Source organism: Somniosus microcephalus, chromosome 6 (assembly GCF_052327205.1).
Source record: "Somniosus microcephalus isolate GS21.2 chromosome 6, FLI_Smic_1.0, whole genome shotgun sequence".
NCBI lineage: Eukaryota > Metazoa > Chordata > Chondrichthyes > Squaliformes > Somniosidae > Somniosus > Somniosus microcephalus.
The window spans coordinates 136,127,055-136,154,978 of record NC_140992.1 but is presented as its reverse complement, the minus strand read 5'-3'; the positions used below and the strand labels follow the sequence as shown (position 1 = coordinate 136,154,978).

At 48.0% G+C, this 27,924-nt stretch overlaps 1 protein-coding gene across 2 annotated transcripts in view; it reads left to right on the top strand.

Moving 5' to 3' along the window:
* LOC147116105 (bcl-2-related ovarian killer protein-like) overlaps positions 1–27,924 on the top strand; it is a 115,289-nt gene that overhangs the window by 23,304 nt on the left and 64,061 nt on the right. For both annotated transcript variants that reach the window (XM_085990839.1, XM_085990840.1), the window contains exon 2: positions 10,730–10,952. In XM_085990839.1, the coding sequence (XP_085846965.1) occupies positions 10,730–10,952 (223 nt within the window). The remainder of the gene's footprint in view (positions 1–10,729; positions 10,953–27,924) is intronic.

Here is a 27,924-nt window from a genome sequence, read left to right as displayed (position 1 = left end):
TGACGAGTTCCTTCAGAAAGTTTGCAGGCTCAGCAAGGATTGTAATCTTAAAGGTGTCACAGCTGAGCAGTACCAGGAGGAGTTAATTCGTGATTCCTTTATTAATGGGATTGCGTCTCCCTTTATACGCCAGTGTCTGTTGGAGAATAAAACCCTCGAGTTACAGGCTGCCTATGACCAGGCATGTTCCCTGGACTTAGCAAAGAGGAATGCAGATACCTATCTTTTACCTCGTGCGCGGGCTGCTGCTATCACTTTTAATGACTCCCTCGATAGGTCTTGGGCGGAAGCCCTCACCGATGATGACTCTAACTTAGCGGATGACAACCCTACCCTAGAAGCCTTCACTGATGACGATCCCGCCCTAGCGGCATCTTGGTAATCTGGAAGGAAGTGTTTCTTCTGTGGAGGTGCGTTCCATTATAGGAAATTCTGTCCTGCTCGTAACGCAACCTGCAATCATTGCAGCAAGAAAGGTCACTTTTGAAAGGTATGCCAGTCAAGAGCCACTGTTAGTAAGAAAGGCCACTTTTCTAAGGTATACAGGTCGAGACCTCCTGTTAGTTTTGCAGCTATTATCTATAAAACTGCTCCTCCCCCAAGAGCCACTACTAAGTTTACAGCTGCAATCTATAAAACAGCTCCTCCCCCAAGAACCACTAATAAGGTTACAGCTGTCAAGGGTAAGACTGCCCGTCCTCCCATCACAGCTGTTTTCCCCCAAAGTCTGTCCCATGCAGCCACGAAGGTTTCGGTAAATGGACACATTTTGAGTGACTAATCGATTTATGCAGCTCTGACAGCTTCATTAGTGAGCGGGCTGTCAGTAAGTTAAAACTGCGTATTTACCCCTCGGACAGGGAAATTGCAATGGCTCTGACGACACTGACCACCAATTCTTCCGGCTTTTGTCTTGTTGACCTTATTCTCAATGGCCGCACTTATTTCTCCACCCGGCTCGGGGTGCTCAAGAACCTATGTAGTGATGTGCTCCTGGGACAGGATTTCCAAAAACAACACAAAAGACTCACTTTCGAGTTTGGAGGGTCAAAGCCGGAGCTTACTATTTCCAAAGTACCGTTTTGTGTGCTTTTGGCGGCTTCGCTTGACGAGCCCTCCTTGTTTGCCAATCTTTCCCCCCCGATGTAAGCCCATAGTCACTAAATCACGATGTTTCTGCCAAGGTGATTGATCCTTTATCGAGACAGAAATCTCTCGCCTTCTCGCTGACGGTATCATTGAGCCATGTTCATCTTCCTGGCGGGCTCAAGTCGTTGTTGTTAAAAATCCTCTGAAGCAACACAAGAAACGTCTTTGCATCGATTACTCACAAACTATTAACCAATATACCGACCTGGCTGCCTGTCCAATACCACGCATCGATGACATGGTCAATAACCTTGCCAACTACAAGGTATTTTCAACTTTTGATTTAAAGAGCGCATATCGTCTAGTACCGTTAAAGGACTCTGACAAAAAGTATACGGCCTTTGAGGCCAATGGTCGGCTTTACAAGTTTTGTCACCTTCCATTTGGGGTCACCAATGGGGTGGCCGTCTTTCAACGGGCAATGGATAGCCTCGTCAAACAGGAGAACTTAACGGACACTTTTCCATATCTGGATAATATCACCATTGCTGGTCATGACCAGAACGAGCATGATGCCAACCTCCAGAAATTTTTTTGACGTTCTCCGTCATCGCAACTTAATCTTAAATGAGTCCAAATCTGTGAAATCAGTACCATCAGTCAACATCCTTGGCTATTGGGTGGGCAACAGTGTCATCAAACCGGATCCAGAGCGACTTCGTCCGCTTCAGGAGCTCCCTCCCCCTACGAATCTCGGCTCTCTTCGTCGGGCACTCGGCATGTTCGCCTATTATGCGAAACGGATACCCCACTTCTCCGACAAGATCCAGCCCCTGCTTCACGCAAAGTCATTTCCATTGGAGGCAACGGCTATTTCCACTTTCAACCTCCTCAAGCGACAACTTGAAAAAGCCACGCTTTGTTCCATTGATGAAAATCTTCCTTTCGTGGTCGAGTGCGATGCATTGGATGTGGCAATCTCTGCTACCTTGAATCAAGGTGGTCGACCCGTTGCATTTCTGTTCAGAACTTTGCAGGGTAGCGAGCTCCATTATCCTCCTGTCGAGAAGGAGGCTACGGCCATCATCGAAGCGGTACATAAATGGAGTCATTTTCTCGCTCGTCGCCATTTCACACTTAGAACTGATCAGTGCTCCGTGGCCTTTATGCTGGATAACCTGAAACACACTAAGATCAAGAATAACAAAATACAACTCTGGAGGATGGAATTGGCCGCCTTTGGAGACACCATACATTATCGACCCGGCAAAGAGAATGTGGCCCCAGATACCCTCACGTGGGCATTCTGCTCTTCTATGTCAACTTCGACTCTGGCGGATCTTCATACTGACTTATGCCATCCTGGCGTTACCCGTATGTTGCACTTTGTGTGATCTAAAAATCTCCCATTTTCTATGGAAGATGTGAAAAGAATGTGCTCCTCCTGTAGAATTTGTGCGGAATTAAAACCGCAGTTTTTCCGTCCATCGGATGGCTCGCCCATACACGCTATGCAGCGACTCAGCATTGACTTTAAAGGGCCATTGCCTTCCTCAACGCGAAACAACTACTTACTGACTATGGTGGACGAATATTCACGCTTTCCCTTTGCTTTCCCCTGTCTCAATATGCTTACTTCCACAGTGATCAAATGCCTTGATCAAGTCTTTTCCCTTTGCGGTACAGCCAATTTCATCCACTCTGATCGGGGTCCCTCCTTCATGTCAAGCAAACTCAAAAGTTCTCTCTCCCAACGGGGAATCGCCACAAGTAAAACGACACCGTACCATCTCATCGGTAACGGACAGGTTGAGAGATACAACGCTATCATTTGGAACGCTGTTCGTCTTGCGCTGAGGTCACGCAACCTACCAGACCAGCAGTGGGAAACTATGCTCCCTGACGTGTTGCATTCCATCAGGTCTCTCCTTTCTACGTCTACCAATGTCATACCTCACGAGCGATTCTTCAGCTTCCAGCGTCGCTCCACCCATGGGACGTCTCTACCGTCATGGTTGGTAGCTCCCGGCCCTATGCTGCTCCGAAGATTCGTCCGATCATCTAAAACCGATCCTCTCGTCGACGAGGTAGAACTCACGGACGTCAACCCCGCGTACGCGCACGTGCAGTACCCTGATGGCCGGGAGTCCACCGTTTCGCTCCGGGACCTGGCTCCCTGTCAGGCCGGTTCCACGGACCCAACCGATAGAGGGACCCACGGGGATGATTCCGACACTCTGCGCTCCCCCGAAGATGACGCCCTACCTGGGGCATTGAGAAATCTGCCAGCTGCCTCACTGGATCCACTCGGGGAGCCGAGCGCTCCCCATGGGATGGCCACCCGAGGCCAGGACGCCGGTCAATCCCTGGCTATCCAACAGGATGAAGCCAGGATGAGGCCTGTGTGGACCCACACCCGGAGTCATGATCTCCCCAGCCTCCCTTGAGTCGATCAGAGCAACACGGGCCCTGTCAATCCACCTGTACGGATCAAGCGGCCCAGGGACCAAGACACGGTCCGGGGAGACGTGCCTTCTAGCCATAAACAAAAATCTAAAAGAATGCGGCTATTTGTGGTCTGCCTGATCCGCTAAGAGGAAGTCGTTGGACTTCCAAATCTTTTAGGCAGGAAGAATGTTATAAATCTCATCATTCATCAAGAAACTACTCGTGAAATAATGCTGGACGGCCAGCTGGTGGCGCCGTCCAAGGAGTATAAATACTCGGGCGTCGGCCCCAACTTCCCAGGGACATTTTGTAAGACAAGGAACTAGTGAAGTACAACTAGACCTCCATGTTCTGAAACAAGTTGATTAAAGCCTTGCTTTATGCTCAAACCAAGTGCGTAGTGAGTTTTATTACGTCACTGTCCACACACACCTGGCGCACTAACCACACACACACCTGGCACACTAACCACACACCTGGCACACTAACCACACACACCTGGCACACTACCCACACACACCTGGCACACTAACCACACACACCTGGCACACTAACCACACACACCTGGCATACTGCCCACACACACCTGGCATACTACCCACACACACCTGGCACACTACCCACACACACCTGGCATACTGCCCACACACATCTGTCATACTACCTACCACCACCCATCAGTCAGGAAAATGTGAAGAAAATGACAGTGAGAGAAGCAGAAAAGTTGAGAGAAACAGAAATAAGTGTTCAGCCAAGAGAAGTGAAAGAGAAGAGAATGAGGGAGACTGAAGGAAAAGAGGAGAGAGAAACAACCACTTGAAGACAACAGAGAGAGAGAGATAAGAACATAAGAAGTAGGAGCAGGAGTAGGCCATACGGCCCCTTGGGCCTGCTCCGCCACTTCCCTGCCCTCTCCCCGTAACCCCTTATTCCCTTATCTGCTAGGAAACTGTCTATCTCCGTTTTAAATTTATTTAATGTCGCAGCTTCCACAGCTCTCTGAGGTAGCAAATTCCATAGATTTACTACCCTCTGAGTGAAGAAGTTTCTCCTCATCTCAGTTTTGAAAGGGCAGCCCCTTATTCTAAGATTATGCCCCCTAGTTCTAGTCTCACCCATCCGTGGAAACATCCTCACCGCATCCACCCGATCAATCCCCCTCACAATCTTATATGTTTCGATAAGATCGCCTCTCATTCTTCTGAATTCCAATGAGTAGAGGCCCAACCTACTCAAAAGTATATCTTTTCTTAAATATGGAAACCAAAACTGTACACAGTATTCCAGGTGTGGCCTCACCAGTACCCTGTATAACTGCAGCAAGACTTCCCTGCTTTTATACTCCATCCCCCTTGCAATAAAAGCCAAGATTCCATGGGCCTTCCTGATCACCTGCTGTACCTGCATGCTAACCTTCTGTGTTTCATGCACCAGGACCCCCAGATCCCTTTGTACTGTAGCACTTTGCAGTTTCTCTGCATTTAGATTATAACTTGCTCTTTGATTTTTTCTGCCAAAGTGCATAACCTCACACTTTCCAACATTATATTCCATCTGCCAAAGTTCTGCCCACTCACTTAGCCTGTCTATGTCCTTTTGCAGGTTTTTTATGTCCTCCTCACTCACTGCTTTCCCTCCCAACTTTGTATCATCGGCAAACTTGGATACTGAAATAAAGAATAGATTTGCCTTCCAAAACTAGGCTTTATTAACTTTAAAATCTGCAGCACATCTTCCCACATCCAGTCCCAACCAAAGCTGGAAAAGAACTGAATTTAAGGTGGCCACAACACATCATGTGATCATCAACTACCAATGAGATTACAACATATATCCCAAGGCAGTTAACAAACAACCAATCACAATACTTTTACTAAACAAGGAATAATCACCACATTCACCCCTCCTTTTAAAATATACTCCAACCTAAATAACCTTTACAATTTATAATTAATTATTTACAACTAAAACTATGCACAACAAGAATAAAACTGTTCACATGACACAATACTAAGTGAACAACAACAAATAGTAACATTGCACATAAGTATTAAGTATCTCTCAACTAAAACAATATACTATAATATTTCAACAATTTTAAAACATTACTATCAATTTAAAAGTCCATTTTCAATCGGTCGACCGGATATCTTGTTCGTGTCGACCTTCTTAACCTTGGTGAAATTCCTTGCCGTCCCACACCAGAAGGCACAGAAGTATCTTCAGCAGGAAGGCTATCCATATCCCGATTTTCAACGGTTTCCGGATTAGAAATCCCATCAGAAGGTAAACTGGGACGGTCATAAACATCTATCAAGGGCTGACTAATAGAAGTATAATTATCTGCAATCGGATTGGAAATATTCGTAGTATCTGTAACAGCATCCACATTATCTGAATCATGACTATTGTTAATATCCTCAGAAGAGGGCTGGCCCCCACAAGGAGCCAAGTCTTTAATTGAAACAGTACTTTCTTTCCCATCTTGGAATCGAATATGAGCATATTGGGAATTTGCCTCCAACAGCTCCACCTCCTCCACCAAAGGATCATATTTTGACAATCTAACATGGCGTCGAAGCAGCACAGGTCCCTGCATAGTAAGCCATGAAGGTACCGAATATCCCGTAGTAGATCTCCGCGGATAGTTAAAGAGCCTTTCATGGGGGGTCACATTAGTAGCCGTTGAAAGCAATGATCTAATGGAATGCAGGGCATCAGGCAGTACCATTTCCCACTGTGTATTCTTAAGGTTCCGGGATGTCAAAGCCAACATAACTGCCTTCCAGATCACCCCATTGTATCGTTCGCACTGTCCATTACCCTGGGGATTATACGGGGTAGTTCTACTAGTAGAAATTCCCCGACTCTGAAGGTATTCCTTCAACTGGGAAGACATAAAAGAACTTCCCTGATCCGAATGGATATACGCAGGCATCCCAAAGATGACAAAAAGTTGAGTCAGACATTTAATAATTGTAGCAGCTGATACATCTGCACAAGGAAAAGCAAAAGGGAACCTTGAAAACTCATCCACAACAGTAAATATATATCGGTTTTGAGTAGTTGAAGGAAGAGGCCCCTTAAAATCGACGCTCAAACGTTCAAAAGGAGAAGTAGCCTTTATAAGATGAGCTCGTTGAGGCTTAAAGAAATTCGGTTTACACCGAGCACAGATAGAACATGATGAAGTCATCCGCTTGACGTCTTCAACTGAAAAAGGCAAGTTCTTACTGCGTACAAAGTGTATCATCCTCGTAACCCCAGGATGACATAAGGCATTGTGAAGATTAATAAGCGTATCTCCGTGAATCACAGAACAATAAGCCCTCGACAGTGCATCAGCAGCAACATTATCCTTCCCCGGACGATAAACTATGTCAAAATGGTAACATGCCAACTCAATCCTCCATCTCATTATTTTATCATTTTTGATCTTTCCAAAATGTTTAACATCAAACATAAAGGACACAGATTTTTGATCAGTTACCAACGTGAAATGTCGCCCCGATAAATAATGTCTCCATTTACGCAATGCTTCTACTATTGCGTATGCCTCTTCCTCTATTGAAGAATGTCTTTTTTCACTATTGTTCAAAGTACGTGAGAAAAAGGCCACAGGTCTTCCATTTTGGTTCAGAGTAGCCCCAATTGCAAAATCCGAAGCATCCGTCTCGATCACAAAGGGAACCTGCTCATCAATAGAATGCACAACTGCTCCTAAAATATCCTTTTTAAAATTCTCAAAACATGTCCTGGCCTCCCATGATAGAGGATATGTCGTAACCCGAATAAGAGGCCGGATCTTCCGTGAAAAATTTGCAATCCAATTAGAATAATAAGAAAACAGTCCAACAACTCGTTGCAAAGCCTTAGAATTAGTAGGACAAGGTAAATCAATCAATGGTCGCAGATGTTCTGGATCTGGTTTAATCTTGTTTCCCGAGATAATATACCCCAATAGATTTACCTCAGTAGTCGAAAAGACACATTTCTCTTTGTTAAAAGTTAAACCAACTTTTTCCGCAGCTTGAAGGAATCTTTTTAAATTAGAATCATGCTCCACCCTTGATTTGCCACACACTGTGATGTCATCTAAGTATGAAAAGGTGTCAGAGAGAGAGTTATCACTTATAAAAGCATCCATTGCCCGTTGAAAACAAGCAACACCATTAGTAACACCAAATGGTATTCGGCAAAACTGATACAGCTTTCCACCAGCCTCAAAGGCCGTATATGGTTGATCCTTCTTAACAATAGGAATCTGATGATAAGCACTCTTTAAATCAATAGTGCTAAAAACCTTATACTGAGATACTTTGTTGATAAGCTCATCAATCTTAGGCAAAGGGTACACATCTAATTGAGTATACCTATTAATAGTTTGGGAATAGTCTATCACCATTCGTTTCTTGTGTCTCTCGTTAGTCGTGACAACTACCTGTGCTCGCCAAGGCGAACAACTAGGTACAATGATTCCTTCCAATAAGAGACGTTGAACTTCAGAATTAATAAATTCTCTATCCTGATTACTATATCTTCTTGACTTGGTAGCAATTGGCTTACAATCCGACATCAAATTGGAAGAAAGTGATAATGGAGAAATAGATAAAGAGGTTAATCCACAAATAGATAAAGGTGGCTTAGTCCCTCCAAATGAAAGACTAAGACTCGTGTAACTGAAGCACATCATGTCCAATCAAAATATCCGCACAGAGATTAGGCAAAACAGATAGGCGTATATCAGTATATGTATTACCTAGAAGAATCATTTTCACAAAGCAACAACCAGCTATTTGTGAAGTAAGGGTCGTCTGAGCCATACACACCTGATACGTAACAGGTGAAATTTTCAAATACTTCTCCTTCGCAAACTGAAGACTTATAAAACTCTCAGTACTGCCCGTATCTATAAGGGCCTTCACTTCCAACCCATTAACTTGAGCCATAACTATAGCTTTGTTTAGGCCATGAGCAAATGCAGCAGAAATTGATGCAATAAACGCCCTATCTAAAGGCTGATTAGTCACAGAGGAGGTAGTGGAGGAGGGCCCTCCCACTCCAGGAGAGGAGGAGGTAATTGAACCTGATGATTTGCACACGCGTGCATAATGACCTCTCTTGCCGCATTTACTACACACAGCCTCCCGAGCAGGACACTTCAGACGAGGGTGCCGGATACCCACAAAAATAACACTTCTGAATCCTAGAGGCAACAGCCGCCGAAGTAGAAACTGTTTCAGAATCTAGTAAACCACTCCCATTAAGTCCACATAATTCCTTTTCATCCGAAACTGCCGAAACCATAGTCGCGGGCCGATTAAAAAGAGCATAAGAATCCGAACTTCTCTGAGCCACATCCAATGTAGAAGCTTGCTCAAAAGCACTTTTAAGATCCAAAGTCTTATTTTCTAACAACCGCTGACGAATTGATCGAGACAGTAATCCATTAATAAAAGCATCCCGTACCGATTCTTCCTTATATTCTTCAGCCGTCACGGCCTTATAATTAGTTAACACTAAGGCACCGAAGTGCTTGTAAATAAGTATCCAAAGATTCTCCCACCTGCTGCCTATGGGCAGATAGAAGGTGACGTGCAAATACCTCATTCTTTGGTTTAACAAAAATCTTTTCCAATGTAGAAATAGCCACTTCATAAGTTATACAGTCCAAAATATATTTATATACATCCGGAGCAATGTAGTTGATCAGCATATTCAGCTTATTTAGAGACTCTTGATCCAACACGCCCAAAAAGTTTTTAAATGTACAATACCAATGTTTCCATTTATCATCCACTCCAGCAGAATTGGGGTCAGCCTTGAATCGTTCTGGTTGAAGATATCGCTCCATTCTAACATAAAGTTAATAAATTGTAATAAAGAATAGATTTGCCTTCCAAAACTAGGCTTTATTAACTTTAAAATCTGCAGCACATCTTCCCACATCCAGTCCCAACCAAAGCTGGAAAAGAACTGAATTTAAGGTGGCCACAACACATCATGTGATCATCAACTACCAATGAGATTACAACATATATCCCAAGGTAGTTAACAAACAACCAATCACAATACTTTTACTAAACAAGGAATAATCACCACAGATACGTTGCACTTGGTCCCTTCCTCCAAATCGTTAATATCGATTGTAAAGAGTTGGGGTCCCAGCACTGACCCCTGCGGAACACCACTAGTTACTGATTGCCAACCCGAGAATGAACCATTTATCCCAACTCTCTGTTTTCTGCTAGATAGCCAATCTTCCACCCATGCCAGTATATTGCCCCCAATCCCGTGATTTTTTATCTTGTGCAGTAATCTTTTGTGTGGCACCTTGTCAAATGCCTTTTGGAAGTCCAAATACACCACATCCACTGGTTCCCCTTTATCCACCCTGTTTGTTACGTCCTCAAAGAATTCGAGCAAATTTGTCAAACATGACTTCCCCTTCGTAAAACCATGCTGACTCTGTCCGATTAAATTATGCTTATCCAAATGTCCTGTTACTGCTTCCTTAATAATGGACTCCAACAATTTACCAACCACAGATGTTAGGCTAACTGGTCTATAGTTTCTAGCCTTTTATCTGCCTTCCTTTTTAAATAAGGGCATTACATTAGCAGTTTTCCAATCTGCTGGGACCTTTCCTGAATCCAGGGAGTTTTGGAAAATTACCACCAATGCATCCACAATCCCTACCGCTACTTCTCTCAAGACCCTAGGATGTAAGCCATCAGGTCCAGGGAATTTATCCGCCTTTAGTCCCATTATCTTACCGAGTACCACCTCCTTAGTGATTAAGAGTGCCCATACTGTGCACAACGCCATGGGAGATAGACTGGCCTTACATAGAAATAAGGACGGATTGTGGGTTATACAATGGGGACTGAATGCATGCCCTGGTCCAATTATCCCACCAACTTTAACCTTGCTTCATCTGAAGATACACGTGACACTGACTACTCCCTTCTAAAGCAATGTTGGTCATTGTTTATTAGGTTATTTCCATAGAGCTGCTCTTTCATCCTGCTTCTGTGTATTAATTTCATTTCATTTGCTGTTCTTTCAGTTTGTTGTAGGTTTGGTGCAAATTTTTCCAGTTGTATGTTGTGCTGATATTTTCCAGCTGTGCTGATATTTTCCAGTACAATTCAGGTTAGTTTTATCTAACCTCTTGTTTCTTTTCTCTCAGATGGAGATGCTTCGACGCTCCTCCATCTTTGCTGCTGAAGTGATGGAAGTGTTTGACCGCTCTCCCCCCGATAAAGAGCTTATTTCTCAAGCGAAAGCGCTCTGTCGAGACTACATCCATTCCCGCCTGATCCGAGCTGGCATTGTCTGGAGTAAGCCGGAGCCTGCAGCTGCTGGTCCGGCGAGCAAACTTACTGAGGTGTCAGCCGCGCTCCTTCACTTGGGTAAGTCTACCAGCTGCAGGGACACAGAGAGAGGCAGAGAATCAGAGAGAGAAAGGGATAGTGTCTTAGTGATAGAAATAGGGAGAGTCAGGAGAGTGAGAGTTGGAGTGTGAGAATCGAGTGAGAGAGAAAGGAATAGAGAGCACTTGTTAGAAATGCAGAGAGAGTGAGAGTTATGGCAAGGGATGGAAAGGAGGTTAAGAATAATAAATGAGCTGAAGTCAGAAATGTAATAGAAAGAAGGAAAGACTTGCATTTCTATAGCGCATTTCACAACCACCGGACGTCCCAAAGCGCTTTACAGCCAATTAAGTACTTTTTTGAAGTGTAGTCATTGTTGTAATGTAGGAAACATGGCAGCATTTTGCACACAGCAAGCTCCCACAAATAGCAATGTGATAACGACCAGATTATCTGTTTTAGTGATGTTGATTGAGGGATAAAAACTGGCCCAGGACATGCAATGCAAGCTTGTCATACTTGCAGCTGATACTAAACTGCGGAGGGGGTTGGGCTTGTCGGTGTACTCAAGTCTGATGAAGCAGTCGGAATTACAGAGGACCTTGTAAGGGGTGGTGTTTTGGGGTCAGCTTCACCTTTGACTTATGAGCGGTTTGAATCGCTCCCACTCCCTTGGTTCTAGACCTTGGACTTATTTGGGGGTTGTGATAAAAGTGCAGCAAACAACTGGTTTTGGTGCAAGAACTTTGATCTTTATTTGAGAAAAGAAAATACAACACAATAATAACACTCTAATAAAATGGGGAAACACTTCGACATACACGAGGGAAAAATTACAGTAGACAAATCTCTCACCCCTCCCAATCCCACCTTACTAGCTAGGTTAGGCTCTGAAGGACCAGGGATAATGCTCACCAAACGCAGGAATAGTTTGTAGAGTGGAAAAACTTGCGACTCTTCGGTTTTCTTCCGTGTTGGTTTTCTTTGGTCGCGGTGGCCCAATATTACCCGGTTGGCTGATGGTAATGTTCGGTTGGTTGTTTCGTAAGGCCCTTGTTGCCGCGAGGTGTCTGATGATCACTGAAACTGTTGCTCCAGTTTCTTCTTGTGTTTGAACTGCTTCCAGAGAGAGAGAACTTCTGCGAGACTCCTTCGAACTGCAGAGAGTACCGAACTCGAACTTGGAACTCTCTGTACTTCTTGAACTCCCACCTTGCTGAACTGTTTTCAACTGTTTGAACTGTTCTGCTGAAACCTTTTGAACTTCTTGACTTCTCTGTCTGTGTGCAGTTTTGGTCGCCTTGTGGCGACACGCCACCACTGGACATAATCCGCTCACGGCGGCACAGACAGTCTAAGCAGAAGCCCCCAGCCGGGGGCCCTTTCCTCCAGCAACTTGTTTCCCGCAGGGACAGGCTGCCGGGAGCACTTCCTGTCTGGGAAGTATTTAAGTGGATGCGCGGGCTTTTCTAGTTCCTGTTTGTCATGTGGTTGGAATAAAGCAGTTGTGTGTTCAATAGCTCTGGTCTCGACTCCCACGTTTGCCGCGGTATCTCAACACTGGTGACCCCGACGCTCAGGACGAATCCTAAGCTAGCATGGCGGATACAAACGCAGTCACGGTTAAATTACCAGACTTTTGGGAGAACCTCGCCGAAGCCTGGTTCGTTCAAGCTGAGTCCAGATTCCGGCTGAAAGGCATTACAGTCGACGCCACGAAGTACGACTACCTCGTCGCCTCGCTCACCTACGCTACAGTCCCCAAGGTTTGGGCAGCGCTGCAGAATCCACCAACGGAGGGCAAGTACGAACATCTGAAGGCTGCGCTACTTAAAAAATTTCAAACGTCCTCTTACCAGCGCCACTGCCAACTCCTGGACCTCCCCGGCCTTGGTGACGCTTCACCATCAGACCTGCTTTCCCACATGCTGTCCCTCTCAGACGACAAAAATCCCGGCGCCCTTTTTCGCACGCTTTTCATTCGGCAGCTCCCCGCCAGCATCCGCCCGCTCATTGTGGAGTCTGACTCCACGGACCTGAATGATATAGCCGAAAAGGCCGACCGGCTGCTCTCTGCACAGGCCGCTCGCGACGTCGCGCCCGACCTCACGGCAACGACCACGTGGTTTTCCCGGGCCGCTAGGCCCGACCGCCCTACCACTCCGGGTCACTGCTACTACCACACCCGTTTTGGCGCTAGGGCTCAACACTGCACGCCACCGTGTTCCTTCAAACGCCCCCCCCGCACCGGCCCCCGCGATGGCCGCGGGGCAGAAGGAGCCCCTACTGTACGTCACTGACGACAGAACCAACCGCCGATTTCTGTGCGACACAGGGGCCCAGCACAGCATCACCCCCGCCTCCGCCCTCGAGATCCAACGCGGCACACGGGGTATCACACTGGCTGCAGCCAACGGCTCTGAAATCCGCACATATGGCACCCGCATGGTCACGCTCGACCTCGCGGGCCGCCGCTACCGCTGGGAGTTCCTCACAGCCAAGGTCCTCTGCCCACTCATCGGCGCCGACTTCCTACGTGCCCACGGCCTCCTTGTCGACATTCCGAGGCACCGCCTCGTCGACATCAACACTATGGCCCCCATCCCCGGCGCCTTTACCCCGGCCCGTTTGGCCGGCCTGACGACCTACTGCCTCGCCAGAGCCACGGACGACTACTCGGCACTCCTAGCTGAGTTTCCCGCCCTCACTAACCCGACCTTTTCGGCCAAAGCCACCAAGCACGGTGTGGAACACTATATCCCCACCACCGGCCCCCCAGTTTCTGCCCACGCCCGCAGACTCAACCCGGCCAAGCTGGAAATCGCGCGGGCCGAGTTCACCAACATGGAACAACTCGGCATCATCCGCCGCTCCAGCAGCCCTTGGGCCTCGCCCCTCCACATCGCCCCCAAGCCCGGCGGAGGCTGGCGCCCTTGCGGGGACTACCGCCGCCTCAACGACACCACCACCCCCGATCGATACCCGGTGCCACACATCCAGGACTTCTCGGCCCGACTGGCCGGACGAACCGTCTTTTCCAAAGTCGACCTGGTGCGCGGTTACCACCAAGTCCCCGTACACCCCGCGGACATCCCCAAAACGGCCGTCATCACCCCATTCGGCCTGTTCGAGTTCCTGAGGATGCCCTTCGGCCTCAAGAATGCAGCACAGGCTTTCCAGCGCCTTATGGACTCAGTCCTCCGGGACCTGAACTTCCTATTCGTCTATCTAGACGACATTCTCGTGGCCAGCTCCTCCAAACAGGAACACCTCGAACACCTTCGCATCCTGTTCGGGCGCCTAGCCCAACACGGGCTCATCCTCAGCCCGGCGAAGTGCCAATTCGGCCTAACCGAGATCGATTTTCTCGGTCACCACATCACCCCTGCTGGGGCCGTCCCCCTGCCCAACAAGGTGCAGGCCGTCCAGCAATTCCCCCGACCCACAACCATCAAGGGCCTCCAGGAGTTCCTCGGGATGGTGAACTTCTACAACAGGTTCATCCCCAGAGCCGCAGCCCTCATGAAGCCCCTATACGACTCCCTCCGAGGAAAATCCGGCAAGATGGACGTAGCCTGGACCACTGACATGGCAGCCGCCTTCGACGCCACCAAAAACGCGCTCCCCGACGCCACTCTGCTCGCGCACCCGAGGGCCGATGCCCGGGTCGCGCTCAGCACCGACGCCTCCGACCACGCGGTCGGGGCCGTGTTCGAGCAGTGGGTCAATGGCGCGTGGCAGCCACTTGCCTTCTACAGCCGCCAACTGCGCCCCCCGGAGGTCAAATACTCCACTTTCGACCGCGAGCTTCTCGCACTCCACCTGTCGGTCCGCCATTTCAGGTTCCTCCTGGAAGGCCGCCCCTTCACCGCGTATGTGGACCACAAGCCACTCACATACGCGATGGCCAAGCACACCGAACCCTGGTCCGCTAGGCAGCAACGCCAGCTCGCGGCCGTCTCCGAGTTTACTACGGACATTCAGCACGTCTCCGGTAGAGACAACGTGGTCGCCGACTGCCTTTCCCGTCCCGCCGTCTGTGCGAATCACCTCGCGGTCGACTACGCACAACTAGCAGCGGCCCAGCTCACGGACCCAGACCTCCTCTCGGCGGCTACCAGCCTGCCAGGGCTACGCCTAGCCAAGGTCGCGCATGGGCCCGAAGCCACGGCAGTCACGTGCGACGTCTCACTCGGCCAACCCAGGCCGGTCGTCCCTGAGACCTGGCGCCGCCGCGTCTTCGACGCGCTCCACGGGCTCTCTCACCCGGGTTCCCGCGCATCCGTCAAACTCCTCTTCAAGCGCTTCGTCTGGCGCGGCCTCAGCAGAGATGTTCGGACTTAGGCCACCTCCTGCCTCGCCTGCCAACGGGCTAAGGTACAGCTGCACACCAAAGCACCCCTGGGAGACTTCGAGGTACCCAGCCGCCGCTTCGACCACGTACACGTCGACATCGTCGGTCCCCTGCCGCCATCGCAAGGCCAAACTTATCTCCGCACGATGGTCGACCGCTACACACGCTGGCCTGAGGCAGTGCCGCTGACCTCCACCACCACAGCCGACATCGCCAGGGCGTTCGTTAACACCTGGGTTGCGAGGTTCGGCGTACCGGCCGACATAACCTCCGACAGAGGCGCCCAGTTCACCTCCGAACTCTGGACGGCCACAGCACGCAACCTTGGGGTGACGCTCCACCGCACCATGGCGTACCACCCGCAGGCCAACGGACTTTGTGAACGCTTCCACAGGTCACTCAAGGCCTCACTCCGCGCCGGCCTGCAGGACAGTACCTGGACTGACCGCCTACCGTGGGTGCTACTCGGCCTACGCACCGCGGTCAAGACCTCCAGTCCTCGGCAGCGGAGTTAGTCTACGGACAACCGCTGCGCGTCCCAGGCGAATTCCTTCCGGAGCCTACCAAGCCTTGGTCGGCCGAACAGCAGCGGCTCGACTCTTTCTCTTCCGCTCAGCAGTTCGCCCCACTTCCGGTCAACCGACACGGCGAACTCGCACCTCACGTCCAGCCAAATTTACAGCAGGCGCGCTTCGTCTTCGTGCGACACGACGCGCACCGCGGGCCCCTGCGACCCCCGTACGACGGTCCGTACGAGGTACTACAAACCGGGGACAAGGTCTTCAAGCTGCGACTCGGCAACAGGGTCGAGACAGTCTCCATCGACCGGCTCAAACCAGCACACACAGAACCAGGGGAACAGGTCCCCGTGGCCCAGCCTCCAACTAGAGGCCGTCCCCCCGGCAAGCCAGCACAGCCGGCGGCGAACCGCCCGACCCAACCAACCAGACCGGCGACCACTCAGAGCCGCTGCGGCAGAACCATTAGACCACCGTCACGACTCGTCCATTCCTCCTAAGCGGATTCTGGGGGGAGCTCTGTGGCGACACGCCACCACTGGACATAATCCGCTCACGGCGGCACAGACAGTCTAAGCAGAAGCCCCCAGCCGGGGGCCCTTTCCTCCAGCAACTTGTTTCCCGCAGGGACAGGCTGCCGGGAGCACTTCCTGTCTGGGAAGTATTTAAGTGGATGCGCGGGCTTTTCTAGTTCCTGTTTGTCATGTGGTTGGAATAAAGCAGTTGTGTGTTCAATAGCTCTGGTCTCGACTCCCACGTTTGCCACGGTATCTCAACAGCCTTACCTGAGGAAGGACGTTCTTGCCATGGAGGGAGTGCAGTGAAGATTCACCAGGCTAAAACCTGGGATGGCAGGAATGACGTACGAGGAGAGATTGGGTCGATTGGGCTTGTACTCACTGGAGTTTAGAAGATTGAGAGGGGATCTCATCGAAACCTATAAAATTCTGTCAGGCCTGGACAGACTAGATGCAGGAAGGATGTTCCCGATGGCCGGGGAGTCCAGAACTAGGGGTCATAGTCTAAGGATAAGGGGTAAGCCATTTAGGACTGAGATGAGGAGGAATTTCTTCACCCAGAGAGTGGTGAACCTGTGGAATTCTCTACCACGGAAGGCAGTGGAGGCCAATTCATTAAATATATTCAAGAAGGAGTTGGATATATTTCTTAAGGCTAAAGGGTTCAAGGGATATGGGGAGAAGGCAGGAACAGGGTACTGAATTTGGATGATCAGCCATGATCTCATTGAATGGCAGAGCAGGCTCGAGGGGCCGAATGGCCTACTCCTGCTCCTATCTTCTATGTTTCTATGAAAACAGGCTTTCAATTATACTAATTGGGGCCTCCTAATCTGATTAAGTTGTTTAAAGTGGTTTCAGGGTGGTTCCATGGGCTGTTGAAGTTTTATCTAATTGTAGTGAATTGTCCTCAAGCTTTGAGTTTCCTGTGGGGCCTGAGATCCTTTGTAGGTTGGCTAAACGATTTGTATTATGCATGATTTTGATGGGTTCTGTGAGGCTGTTCTTTCGTGGGTCTATTGTCAGCATGTAAATGTCTTGATAGGGGCTGAGTGATGTTTACAGTTTCCCCCAGACAGTTTGATTATCTTGAATACTCAAACTGGCTACTGCATAGGTAGATCCCTAATTCTTTGTTGCAGCCTGTTTCCCAAACATGCCTGAACATGTCCTTTTAAAATGCCAAGTCTGGTTTTTGACCTTGAATCTCCTTGCTAGGCCCAACATGCCTTTTATCCTCCTGTAGTTTTTAGCAAGGGTCCAAAATCACTTTAGTATGGTTTTTCTTTCGTAATGGGGGATCTGTAAATTTTGAGAATCCTACAACCTCGACAATATTTGCAATAAGGCAGAAGCTCAAGTTGTTACATCTTGTCATTGTAAAGCAAATCAACAAAGCAAACAGAATGCGGAGATACAGGAGGTAATTTATGAGTCTGTGCTGCCATTGCGGGCTTTGCCACCTGGCAACGCTAATCTGAAACTTCAGTGGCGCTGTCCGTGATTTTCCAACCATTAAAATTAAAGCTCAAGGGCAGCTTGTGGCCAAATTTCCAACGTGTGCTCCCCCATCCCCTCCAGGCTCCTCCCAGCAACATGCTCCCTTATTGTGAAGTTAATAAAGTACGAGCCTGCGGATGTATGACTCTGTGCTCAAGCTGTACCTTGAATACTGTGTTCAACAATAGTCACCGAGGCATAAGGGAAACATTCAAGCCCTGAAACCGGTGTGCAGCAGTACCATGGGGCAGATCTCCACCCTGAGTCACGAGGAAAGGTTAAAGAAACTCTGATTTTTCAGCCTTAAATGGAGGTGAGTAAGAAGGGATGTTAAAGATGTATGTAAGATACCAAATGGAAGGGAAATGATTAATCTAAGGCACTATCACAAGTTAAACCACAACTGCAGAATAAGTAACATAGGCACAGACCAGTAAAAGGCAAGTACGGGACTGGTATCAGAAAGTATTACTTCACACCGAGTGGTTGATATCTAGAAGGGTTGTAGAGGCAAAAACTCCAAAATAATTCAAGAGTCATTTTAGATGCTGTGGTGTTGAGACCAGGGGTTTCTGTGAAAGGATAAGATAGTTGGGCCCCAGAAGTATTCCTCTGTACTCTGGGATCTTTGTAAATTCAGAGAGCGGGAAAGTGACAGAATATCTGTAATCTCCTTCAGCCCCACAACCCCCCCCCGAGATATCTACACTCCTCTAATTCTGCCCTCTTGAGGATCCCTGATTATAATCGCTCAACCATTGGTGGCCGTGCCTTCTGTTGCCTGGGCCCTAAGCTCTGTAATTCCCTGCCTAAACCTGTCCACCTCTCCACCTCTCTTTCCTCCTTTAAGACGCTCCTTAAAACCTACCTCTTTAACCAAGCTCTTGGTCATCTGCCCTAATTTATCCTTATGTGGATCGGTGTCAAATTTTTTGTCTTAAAATACTCCTGTGCTGCGCCTTGGGACGTTTTACTACGTTAAAGGCGCTATATAAATACAAGTTGTTGTTGAATGAGAAATTGAAATATAACTGATTTTTCTGGGTTACTGATTCAGGACTAGTGACTGCAGATACTGGTGACACACTGGATTGCCAGTTTGTGACCCCATGGAGTGGGGGGATGCAGATTAAATCTTCCATTTTGCTGAATTTCCAATTTCAGGCACATTGTTGTGGGGAGGAGGAGGGGAGGGGGAGGGGGATCCAATGAGGAAGTCGCCACTGGGTTGCTTAAGTATACTTCCTGCTAGCCAACTCAGATCAACATAGAAATTTGTTTAGAGAGAGAGAGTTCATAGATCATATAATCGTACAGGACAGAAGGAGGCCATTCTGCCCATCGTGCCTGTGTTGGCTCTTTGAAAGAACTATCCAATTAATCCCACTCCCCTGCCCTTTCCCCATAGCCTTGCAAATGTTTTCTTTTCAAGTATATATCCAATTCTCTTTTGAAAGTTACTATTGAATCTGCTTCCACTACCGTTTCAAGCAGTGCATTCCAGATCATAGCTCGCTGCGTAAATGAATTTCCCCTAATTTCCTTCCTGGATTTTTTGCCAAAGTTATAGAGATTTATATTCCACATATCTTACGTTTTCCCAAATGTTTTTATGTTGGTCCTGTTTTAAGCTATTCACTTTCTGTCTGTTTAGATTAGCATTGGCTAGGCCCGGCCACCAATTGTTTTTAAACATTTTTCCTCAGGGGTTTCCCCCAATGCTCGCCACAGCTCCAGCAGGCCGATATGACAAGAGGGATGAGGTGTACCAGCCTCCAGATGGGTGCAAGCGGGTCCTGTCCAAAAATCTGAATTGCTCCCCCCTTACGCAGGGGGCTGAGGGGTGTTCAGTGGGATCTTCAGGGGGCCTGGGCAACTCCCTACACAACCCCCAAGGCAGGCAGGCCCCAGCTGCATGGGGCAGGTAGGCATGGAGATGCACTCCTAGTGGCACAGGCACCTGCCAGCCCATTGCAGATTGGGTACTCAACCCCCACTGACCCTGCAAAGTTTGGCAGGGTCAGCTCTGAAGGGCCCCACCAGGACTGCAGACTTACGTTGTGGGGGTGGAGGGTGGGGGGGGCGGGGGTGATCACACAGTTTGACAATTTCTCTCCCCCCCACCCCCCCCCCCCACGCCGTTTCCTTCACTTTGAATCTCAGTCCAGGGGCCGACCATTTTTAGAAATAGAAAATGCTGGAAAAGCACAAAAGGTCAGTCAGCACCTGAAAGAAAAAGATAGTTAGATGTTTTGGGTGGCAATTCTTCATCAAAACTGGCGCAGTGAGGCTGGGAGTGCTCCTTTATAGAATTGATCAAAACAAGGTGCAGCAAGGAACAGCTAGCTGAGTCCCATGAAGGAACTACGCCATTTCTGATGTAGGGCCCCACTGAAAACCCTAACCTACAGGACCATAGAAATGTACAGCACAGGAGGAGGCCATTCGGCCCATCATGTCTATCCTCTTCCAGATGCTGACTGACCTCCTGTGCTTTTTTGTATTGTTTTCTGGTGTTGGTTTTGATTTCCAGCTTTTCGATTTTAATTGACAGGTTTGTTGAATTTCTAAGATGTTGATCTAAAAATAGTAATTCCCAAATGTTGCCTTTGACCCTGGCTTGAATTAACAAAGGGAATAGCGACAGAGGACTGGCAGACAGCTAATGGGATTCCTATCTATAAAAAGGGAGATAGAACAAGTCCAATTAGCTTAACGTCGGTGGTAGGAGAGATAATGGAAACCTTACTCAAAGGTGTAAATTTCCTGAAGCTGAAAATATAATAAAGAGTAGTCAGCACGGATTCCAAAAGAGGTCATGCTTGACCAACATTATTGAATTCTTTGAAGAAGTAACAGAAAGGGTAGATAAGGGTAATGTAGTAGATGTAATATATTTGGATTTCCAAAAAGCCTTCAGTAAGGTACCTCATAGACTCATGACTAAGGTCAGAACATGTGAAGTCAGGGGACAAGTAGCAGAATGGATAGCAAGCTGGCTACAAAACAGAAAACAGAGAGTAGGGATTAAAGGTAGCTACTCAGATTGGCAAATGGTGGGTGTTATAAATCTCATCATCGAGAAACTACCTATGAAATAACACTGGATGGCCAGCTGGTGGCGCCATCCAAGGAGTATAAATACTCGGGCGTTGGCCCCAGTTTGCCAGGGACATTTTGTAAAGACAAGGGAGCTAGTGGATACAACTAGACCTCCATGTTCTGAAGCAAGTTGATTAAAGCCTTGCTTTATGCTCAAACCAAGTGCGTAGTGTGTTTTATTACGTCAATTTAATCAACTTGATATTGACTCCACGCTTTGGGTGATTTTGGGAACAGCCAGCTACGACTCGAACCGTAGAAGGGAACTCAGACAAGTAATCGATCCATCATGGAGAAACTACTCAGACCCGCCCGTCTTGACCTGGACCCGAATTCACTTATAGCTGCTAAGGTATGGAAACACTGGTATCATACTTTTAGCAACTTCCTCAGAGTGTGTGGTGAAAATGTTCCTGATAAATTAGAAATACTTGCTAATTACGTATCCCCTCATGTGTTTGATTATATCGAAGACTGTGTAGACTATGACGCCGCTATCCAAATACTACAGCAGCTATATGTCAAGTCCCCAAATGAAATTTTTTCTCGGCATCTACTGGCCACAACTCGACAACAACCCGGGGAATCAATTGACGAATTCCTTCAGAAACTTCGCAGGCTCAGCAAGGATTGTAATCTTAAAGCTGTTACAGCTGAGCAGTACCAGGAGGAGTTAATTTGTGATTCCTTTATTAATGGGATTGCGTCTCCCTTCATGCGTCAGCGTCTGTTGGAGAATAAAACCCTCCAGTTACAGGCTGCCTATGACCAGGCATGTTCTCTGGATTTGCAAAGAGGAATGCAGACACCTATCTTTTACCACGTGCACGGGCTGCTGCTCTCTCTTTTAGTGACTCTTTCAATAGGCCTCGGGTGGAAGCCCTCACGGATGACGACTCCAACCCGGCTGATGACAACCCTACCCTAGAAACCTACACTGATGACAACACCCCCTAGTGGCATCTTGGCAATCTGGAAGGAAGTGTTTCTTCTGTGGAGGAGTGTTCCATTACAGGAAATTTTGTCCTGTTCGTAACGCGACCTGCAATCATTGCAGCAAGAAAGGTCACTTTTCTAAGGAATGCCAGTCAAGAGCCACTGTTAGTAAGAAAGGCCACTTTTCTAAGGCATACCGGTCGAGAGCTCCTGTTAGTTTTGCAGCTACTATCTATAAAACTGCTCCTCCCCCAAGAGCCATTACTAAGGTTACAGCTGCAATCTATAAAACTGCTCCTCCCCCAAGAACCACTACTAAGGTTACAGCTGTCAAGGGTAAAACTGCCCCTCCTCCCATCACAGTTGTTTTTCCCCAAAGTTTGTCCCATGCAGCCACGAAGGTTTCGATAAATGGACACATTTTGAGTGCACTAATCGACTCATGCAGCTCTGACAGCTTCATTAGTGAGTGGGCTGTCAGTAAGTTAAAACTGCGTATTTACCCCTCTGACAGGGAAATTGCAATGGCTCTGACGACACTGACCACCAATTCTTCCGGCTTTTGTCTTGTCGACCTTATTCTTAATGGCCGCACTTATTTCTCCACCCGGCTCGGGGTGCTCAAGAACCTATGCAGTGATGTGCTCCTGGGACAGGATTTCCAGAAACAACACAAAAAACTCACTTTCGAGTTTGGAGGGTCAAAGCCAGAGTTTACTATTTCCAAAGTACCGTTTTGTGCGTTTTCGGCGGCTTCGCTCGACGAGCCCTCCTTGTTTGCCAATCTTTCCCCCCGATGTAAGCCCATCGTCACTAAATCACGACGTTTCAGCTGAGATGATCGATCCTTTATCGAGGCAGAAATCTCTCGCCTTCTAGCTGATGGTATCATTGAGCCATGTTCATCTTCCTGGCGGGCTCAAGTCGTCATTGTTAAAAATCCTCTGAAGCAACACAAGAAACGTCTTTGCATCGATTACTCGCAAACTATTAACCAGTATACCGACCTGGATGCCTACCCACTACCACGCATCGATGACATGGTCAATAACCTTGCCAACTACAAGGCATTTTCAACTTTTGATTTAAAGAGCGCATATCATCAAGTACCGTTGAAGGACTCTGACAAAAAGTATATGGCCTTTGAGGTCAATGGTTGGCTTTACCAGTTTTGTCGCCTTCCATTTGGGGTCACCAATGGGGTGGCCGTCTTTCAACGGGCAATGGATAGCCTAGTCAAACAGGAGAACTTAACGGACACTTTTCCATATCTAGATAATATCACCATTGCTGGTCATAACCAGAAGGAACATGCTGCCAATCTCCAGAAATTTTTTGACGTTCTCCGTCGTCGCAACTTAACCTTAAATGAGTCCAAATCTGTGAAATCAGTACCATCAGTCAACATCCTTGGCTATTGGGTGGGCAACGGTGTCATCAAACCGGATCCGGAGCGACTTCGTCCGCTTCAGGAGCTCCCTCCCCCTACGAATCTCGGCTCTCTTCGTCGGGCACTCGGCATGTTCGCCTATTATGCGAAACGGATACCCCACTTCTCTGACAAGATCCAGCCCCTGCTCCACGCAAAGTCATTTCCATTAGAGGCAACGACTATTTCAGCTTTCAACCTCCTCAAGCGACAACTGGAAAAAGCCACGCTTTGTTCCATTGATGAAAATCTTCCTTTCGTGGTCGAGTGCGATGCATTGGATGTGGTGATCTCTGCTACCTTGAATCAAGGTGGTCGACCCGTTGCATTTCTGTCCAGAACTTTGAAGGGTAGCGAGCTCCATTATCCTCCTGTCGAGAAGGAGGCTACGGCCATCATCGAAGCCGTACGTAAATGGAGTCATTTTCTCGCTCGTCGCCATTTCACACTTATAACCGATCAGCGCTCCGTGGCCTTTATGCTGGATAACCGGAAACGCACTAAGATCAAGGATAACAAAATACAACTCTGGAGGTTGGAATTGGCTGCCTTTGGAGATACCATATATTATCGACCCGGCAAAGAGAATGTGGCCCCGGATACCCTCACGCTGGCATTCTGCTCTTTTATATCAACTTCGACTCTGGCGGACCTTCATACTGACTTATGCCATCCTGGCGTTACCCGTATGTTGCACTTTGTGCGATCTAAAAATCTCCCATTTTCTATGGAAGATGTGAAAAGAACGTGCTCCTCCTGTAAAATTTGTGCGGAATTAAAACTGCAATTCTTCCGTCCATCGGATGGCTCGCTCCTACATGCTATGCAGCCTATGCAGCGGCTCAGCATTGACTTTAAAGTGCCACTGCCTTCCTCAACGCGGAACACCTACTTACTGACTATGGTGGACGAATATTCATGCTTTCCCTTTGCTTTCCCCTGTCCCAATATGCTTACTTCCACAGCGATCAAATGCCTTGATCAAGTCTTTTCCCTTTGCGGTACGGCCAATTTCATCCACTCTGATCGGGGTCCCTCCTTCATGTCAAGCGAACTCAAAAGTTATCTCCCCCAACAGGGAATCGCCACAAGTAAAACGACACCATACCATCCCATCAGTAACGGACAGGTTGAGATACAACGCTATCATTTGGAACGCTGTTCGTCTTGCGCTGAGGTCACGCAATCTACCAGACCAGCAGTGGGAAACTATGCTCCCTGACGCGTTGCATTCCATCAGGTCTCTCCTTTCTACTTCTACCAATGTCACACCTCATGAGCGATTCTTCAGCTTCCAGCGTCGCTCCACCCATGGGACGTCTCTACCGTCATGGTTGGCAGCTCCTGGCCCCGTGCTGCTCCAAAGATTCGTCCGATCGTCAAAAACCAATCCTCTAGTTGACGAGGTAGAACTTACAGACGTCAACCCCACGTACGCCCACGTGTGGTACCCGGATGGCCGCGAGTCCACCGTCTCGTTCCGGGACCTGGCTCCCTGTCCGCCCGGTTCCACGGACCCGACTGATGGAGGGACCCGCGGGGATGAGGCCGACTCTCTGCGCCCCCCCCGAGGATGACGCCCTACCTGGGACATCGAGGGATCTGCCGGCTGCCCCGCCGGATCCGCTTGGGGAGCCGAGCGCTCCCCGTGGGATGGCCACCCGAGGCCAGGACGCCGGTCAATCTCCGGCTAACCAACGGGACGAAGCCAGTTCTGCGCCTGTGGGGACCCGCACCCGGAGTCACGATCTCCCCAGCCTCCCTCGGGTTGATCAGAGCAACATGGGCCCTGTCGATCCACCGACATGGATCAAGCGGCCCAGGGACCAAGACACGGTCCGGGGAGACGTGCCTTCTGGCCATAAACAAAAATCTAAAAGACTGCGGCTATTCGTGGTCCGCCTAATCCGTTAAGAGGAAGTCGTCGGATTTCCAAATCTTTTAGGCAGGAAGAATGTCATAAATCTCATCATCGAGAAACTACCTATGAAATAACACTGGATGGCCAGCTGGTGGCGCCGTCCAAGGAGTATAAATACTCAGGCGTTGGCCCCAGCTTGCCAGGGACATTTTGTAAAGACAAGGAGCTAGTGGATACAACTAGACTTCCATGTTCTGAAATAAGTTGATTAAAGCCTTGCTTTATGCTCAAACCAAGTGCGTAGTGAGTTTATTACGTCAGTGGGAAGTGATGATCCACAAGGATTGATGCTGGGATCCTTGTTGTTCACCATTTACATAAACGATTTGGACTCAGGAATCAGAAGTACAATTTCAGAATTTGCAGATGGCACCAAATTGGGGGGGGGGGCGCGGTGGAGGGTGATGTAGTTAATACAGGGAAGCACTTCGACAAAATGCAGGCAGACATTAATAAACTTGAAGAATGGACATGTAATTGGCAAATAAACTTCAATATAGGTAAGTGTGAGGTGGTACATTTTGGTAGGAAGAATAGGGATACCACATACACCTAGGCAAATAAGTCTAAATGGGGTAGAGGCGCAGAGGGATCTGAGGGTACAGATACACAAATCACTAAAAGTAGCGACACAGGTTAATAAGGCCATAAAAAAGCAAAGAAAGCTTTTCAATTCTATCCCTCTAGAAATGTGTTATACCTTCAGCAAGAGCTGAAAATGGGCGATAGTGGATCGGCAGCCTGTTTTACACCACCGCCCACCCCCGAGTTTATTTTCCATTGACGATATGTCTGCTGAAACACATTTCTAGATGGACAGAATTGAAAAGCAGAGAAGTTCTGTTAAACTTGTATAGAACCTTGGTTAGGCCTCACTTGGAGCACTGTGAACAGTTCTGGTCTCCATTTTATAAAAAGAATATAGAGGCACCAGAGAAGGTCCAACATTTTTTTACTAGAATGATATCAGACCGCACCTGGAATACTGCATACAGTTTTGGTGTCCATACTTAAGAAAAGACATACTTGCTCTCGAGTCAGTACAAAGAAGGTTCACTCGGTTAATCCCGGGGATGAGGAGATGGACATATGAGGAGAGGTTGAGTAGATTGGGACTCTACTCATTGGAGTTCAGAAGAATGAGAGGCGATCTTATTGAAACATATAAGATTGTGAAGGGGTTGGATCGGGTGGATGCGGGGAGGATGTTCCCGATGATGGGTGAAACTCGAACTAGGGGGCATAGTCTTAGAATAAGGGGCTGCTCTTTCAAAACTGAGATGAGGAGGAACTACTTCACTCAGAGGGTGGTAGGTCCATGGAATATGCTGCCCCAAAAAGCTGTAGAAGCTACATCATTACATAAATTTAAAACAGAAATAGACAGTTTCCTAGAAGTAAAGGGAATTAAGGGTTACGGGGAGCGGGCAGGAATTTGGACATGAGTCTAGGTTCGGATCGGACATGGCCCTGTGGGTAGCGGAGCGGGCCCAGGGGCCGTGTAGCATGATCCTGCTGCTATTTTAAGTGTCTAATTCTGTTAGATTCAGGAGATGGTTCTGTGATAGTAGATTGGCGGTTAGGATCAGATCAGCCATGATCTTATTAAATGGCGGAGCAGGCTCGAGGGGCCGATTGGCCTACTCCTGCTCCTATTTCTTATGTTCTTAACATATCAGGATAGATTGAACAGGCTGGGGCTCTTTTCTCTAGAAAAGAGAAGACTGTGGGGTGACCTGATTAAGGTCTTTAAGATTATGAAAGGGTTTGATGCAGTAGACATAGAGAAGATGTTTCCACTTACGGGTGAGACTAGAACTAGGAGCCATCAATATAAGATAGTCACGGATAAATCCAATAGGGAATTCAGGAGAAACTTCTTTACCCAGGGGTAGGAGAATGTGGAACTTGCTACCACATAGTGTAGTTGAGGTAAATAGCATAGATGCATTTAAGGGGAAGCTAGATAAGCACGAGGGAGAAAGGAATAGAAGGGTATGTTGATGGGGTTAGATGAAGTGGGGTGGGAGGAGGCTCCTGCAGAGCATAAACACCGGCATGGACCAGTTGGGCCGAATGGCCTGTTTCTGGGCTGTAAATACTTTGTAATCCTTTGTATCTCAACTGAAGGTTACATTTAATTTGTGTCCAGTCGTTTGAAGATCAAAAAGAAAGAAAAGAAAGACTTGCATTTCTATAGCGCCTGTCACGACTGTAGGACGTTCCAAACGCTTTACAGCCATTGCAGTACTTTTGAAATGTAGTAACCGTTGTAATGAAAGAAAGAAAGACTTGTATTTATATAGCGCCTTTAACGTCCACCCCAAAGTGCTTCACAGCCAATGAAGTACTTTTTGAAGTGTAGTCACTGTTGTAATGTGGGAAACTCAGCAGCCAATTTGCACACAGCAAGCTCCCACAAACAACAATGTGATAATGACCAGATAACCTGTTTTAGTGTTGTTGGTTGAGGGATAAATATTGGCCAGGCCACCGGGGATAACTCCCCTGCTCTTCTTCAAAATAATGTCATAGGATCTTTTATGTCCACCTGGGAGCAGATGGGACCTCAGATTAACATCTCATCTGAAAGACAGCCCAGCACTCCCCCAGCATTGCACTGGAGTGTTAGTCTAGATTTTTGTGTTCAACTCTCTGGAGTGGGACTCTGAACCCACAACCTTCTGATTCTAGAGGCAAGAGTGCTACCCACTGAGCCACAGCTGACAAAGT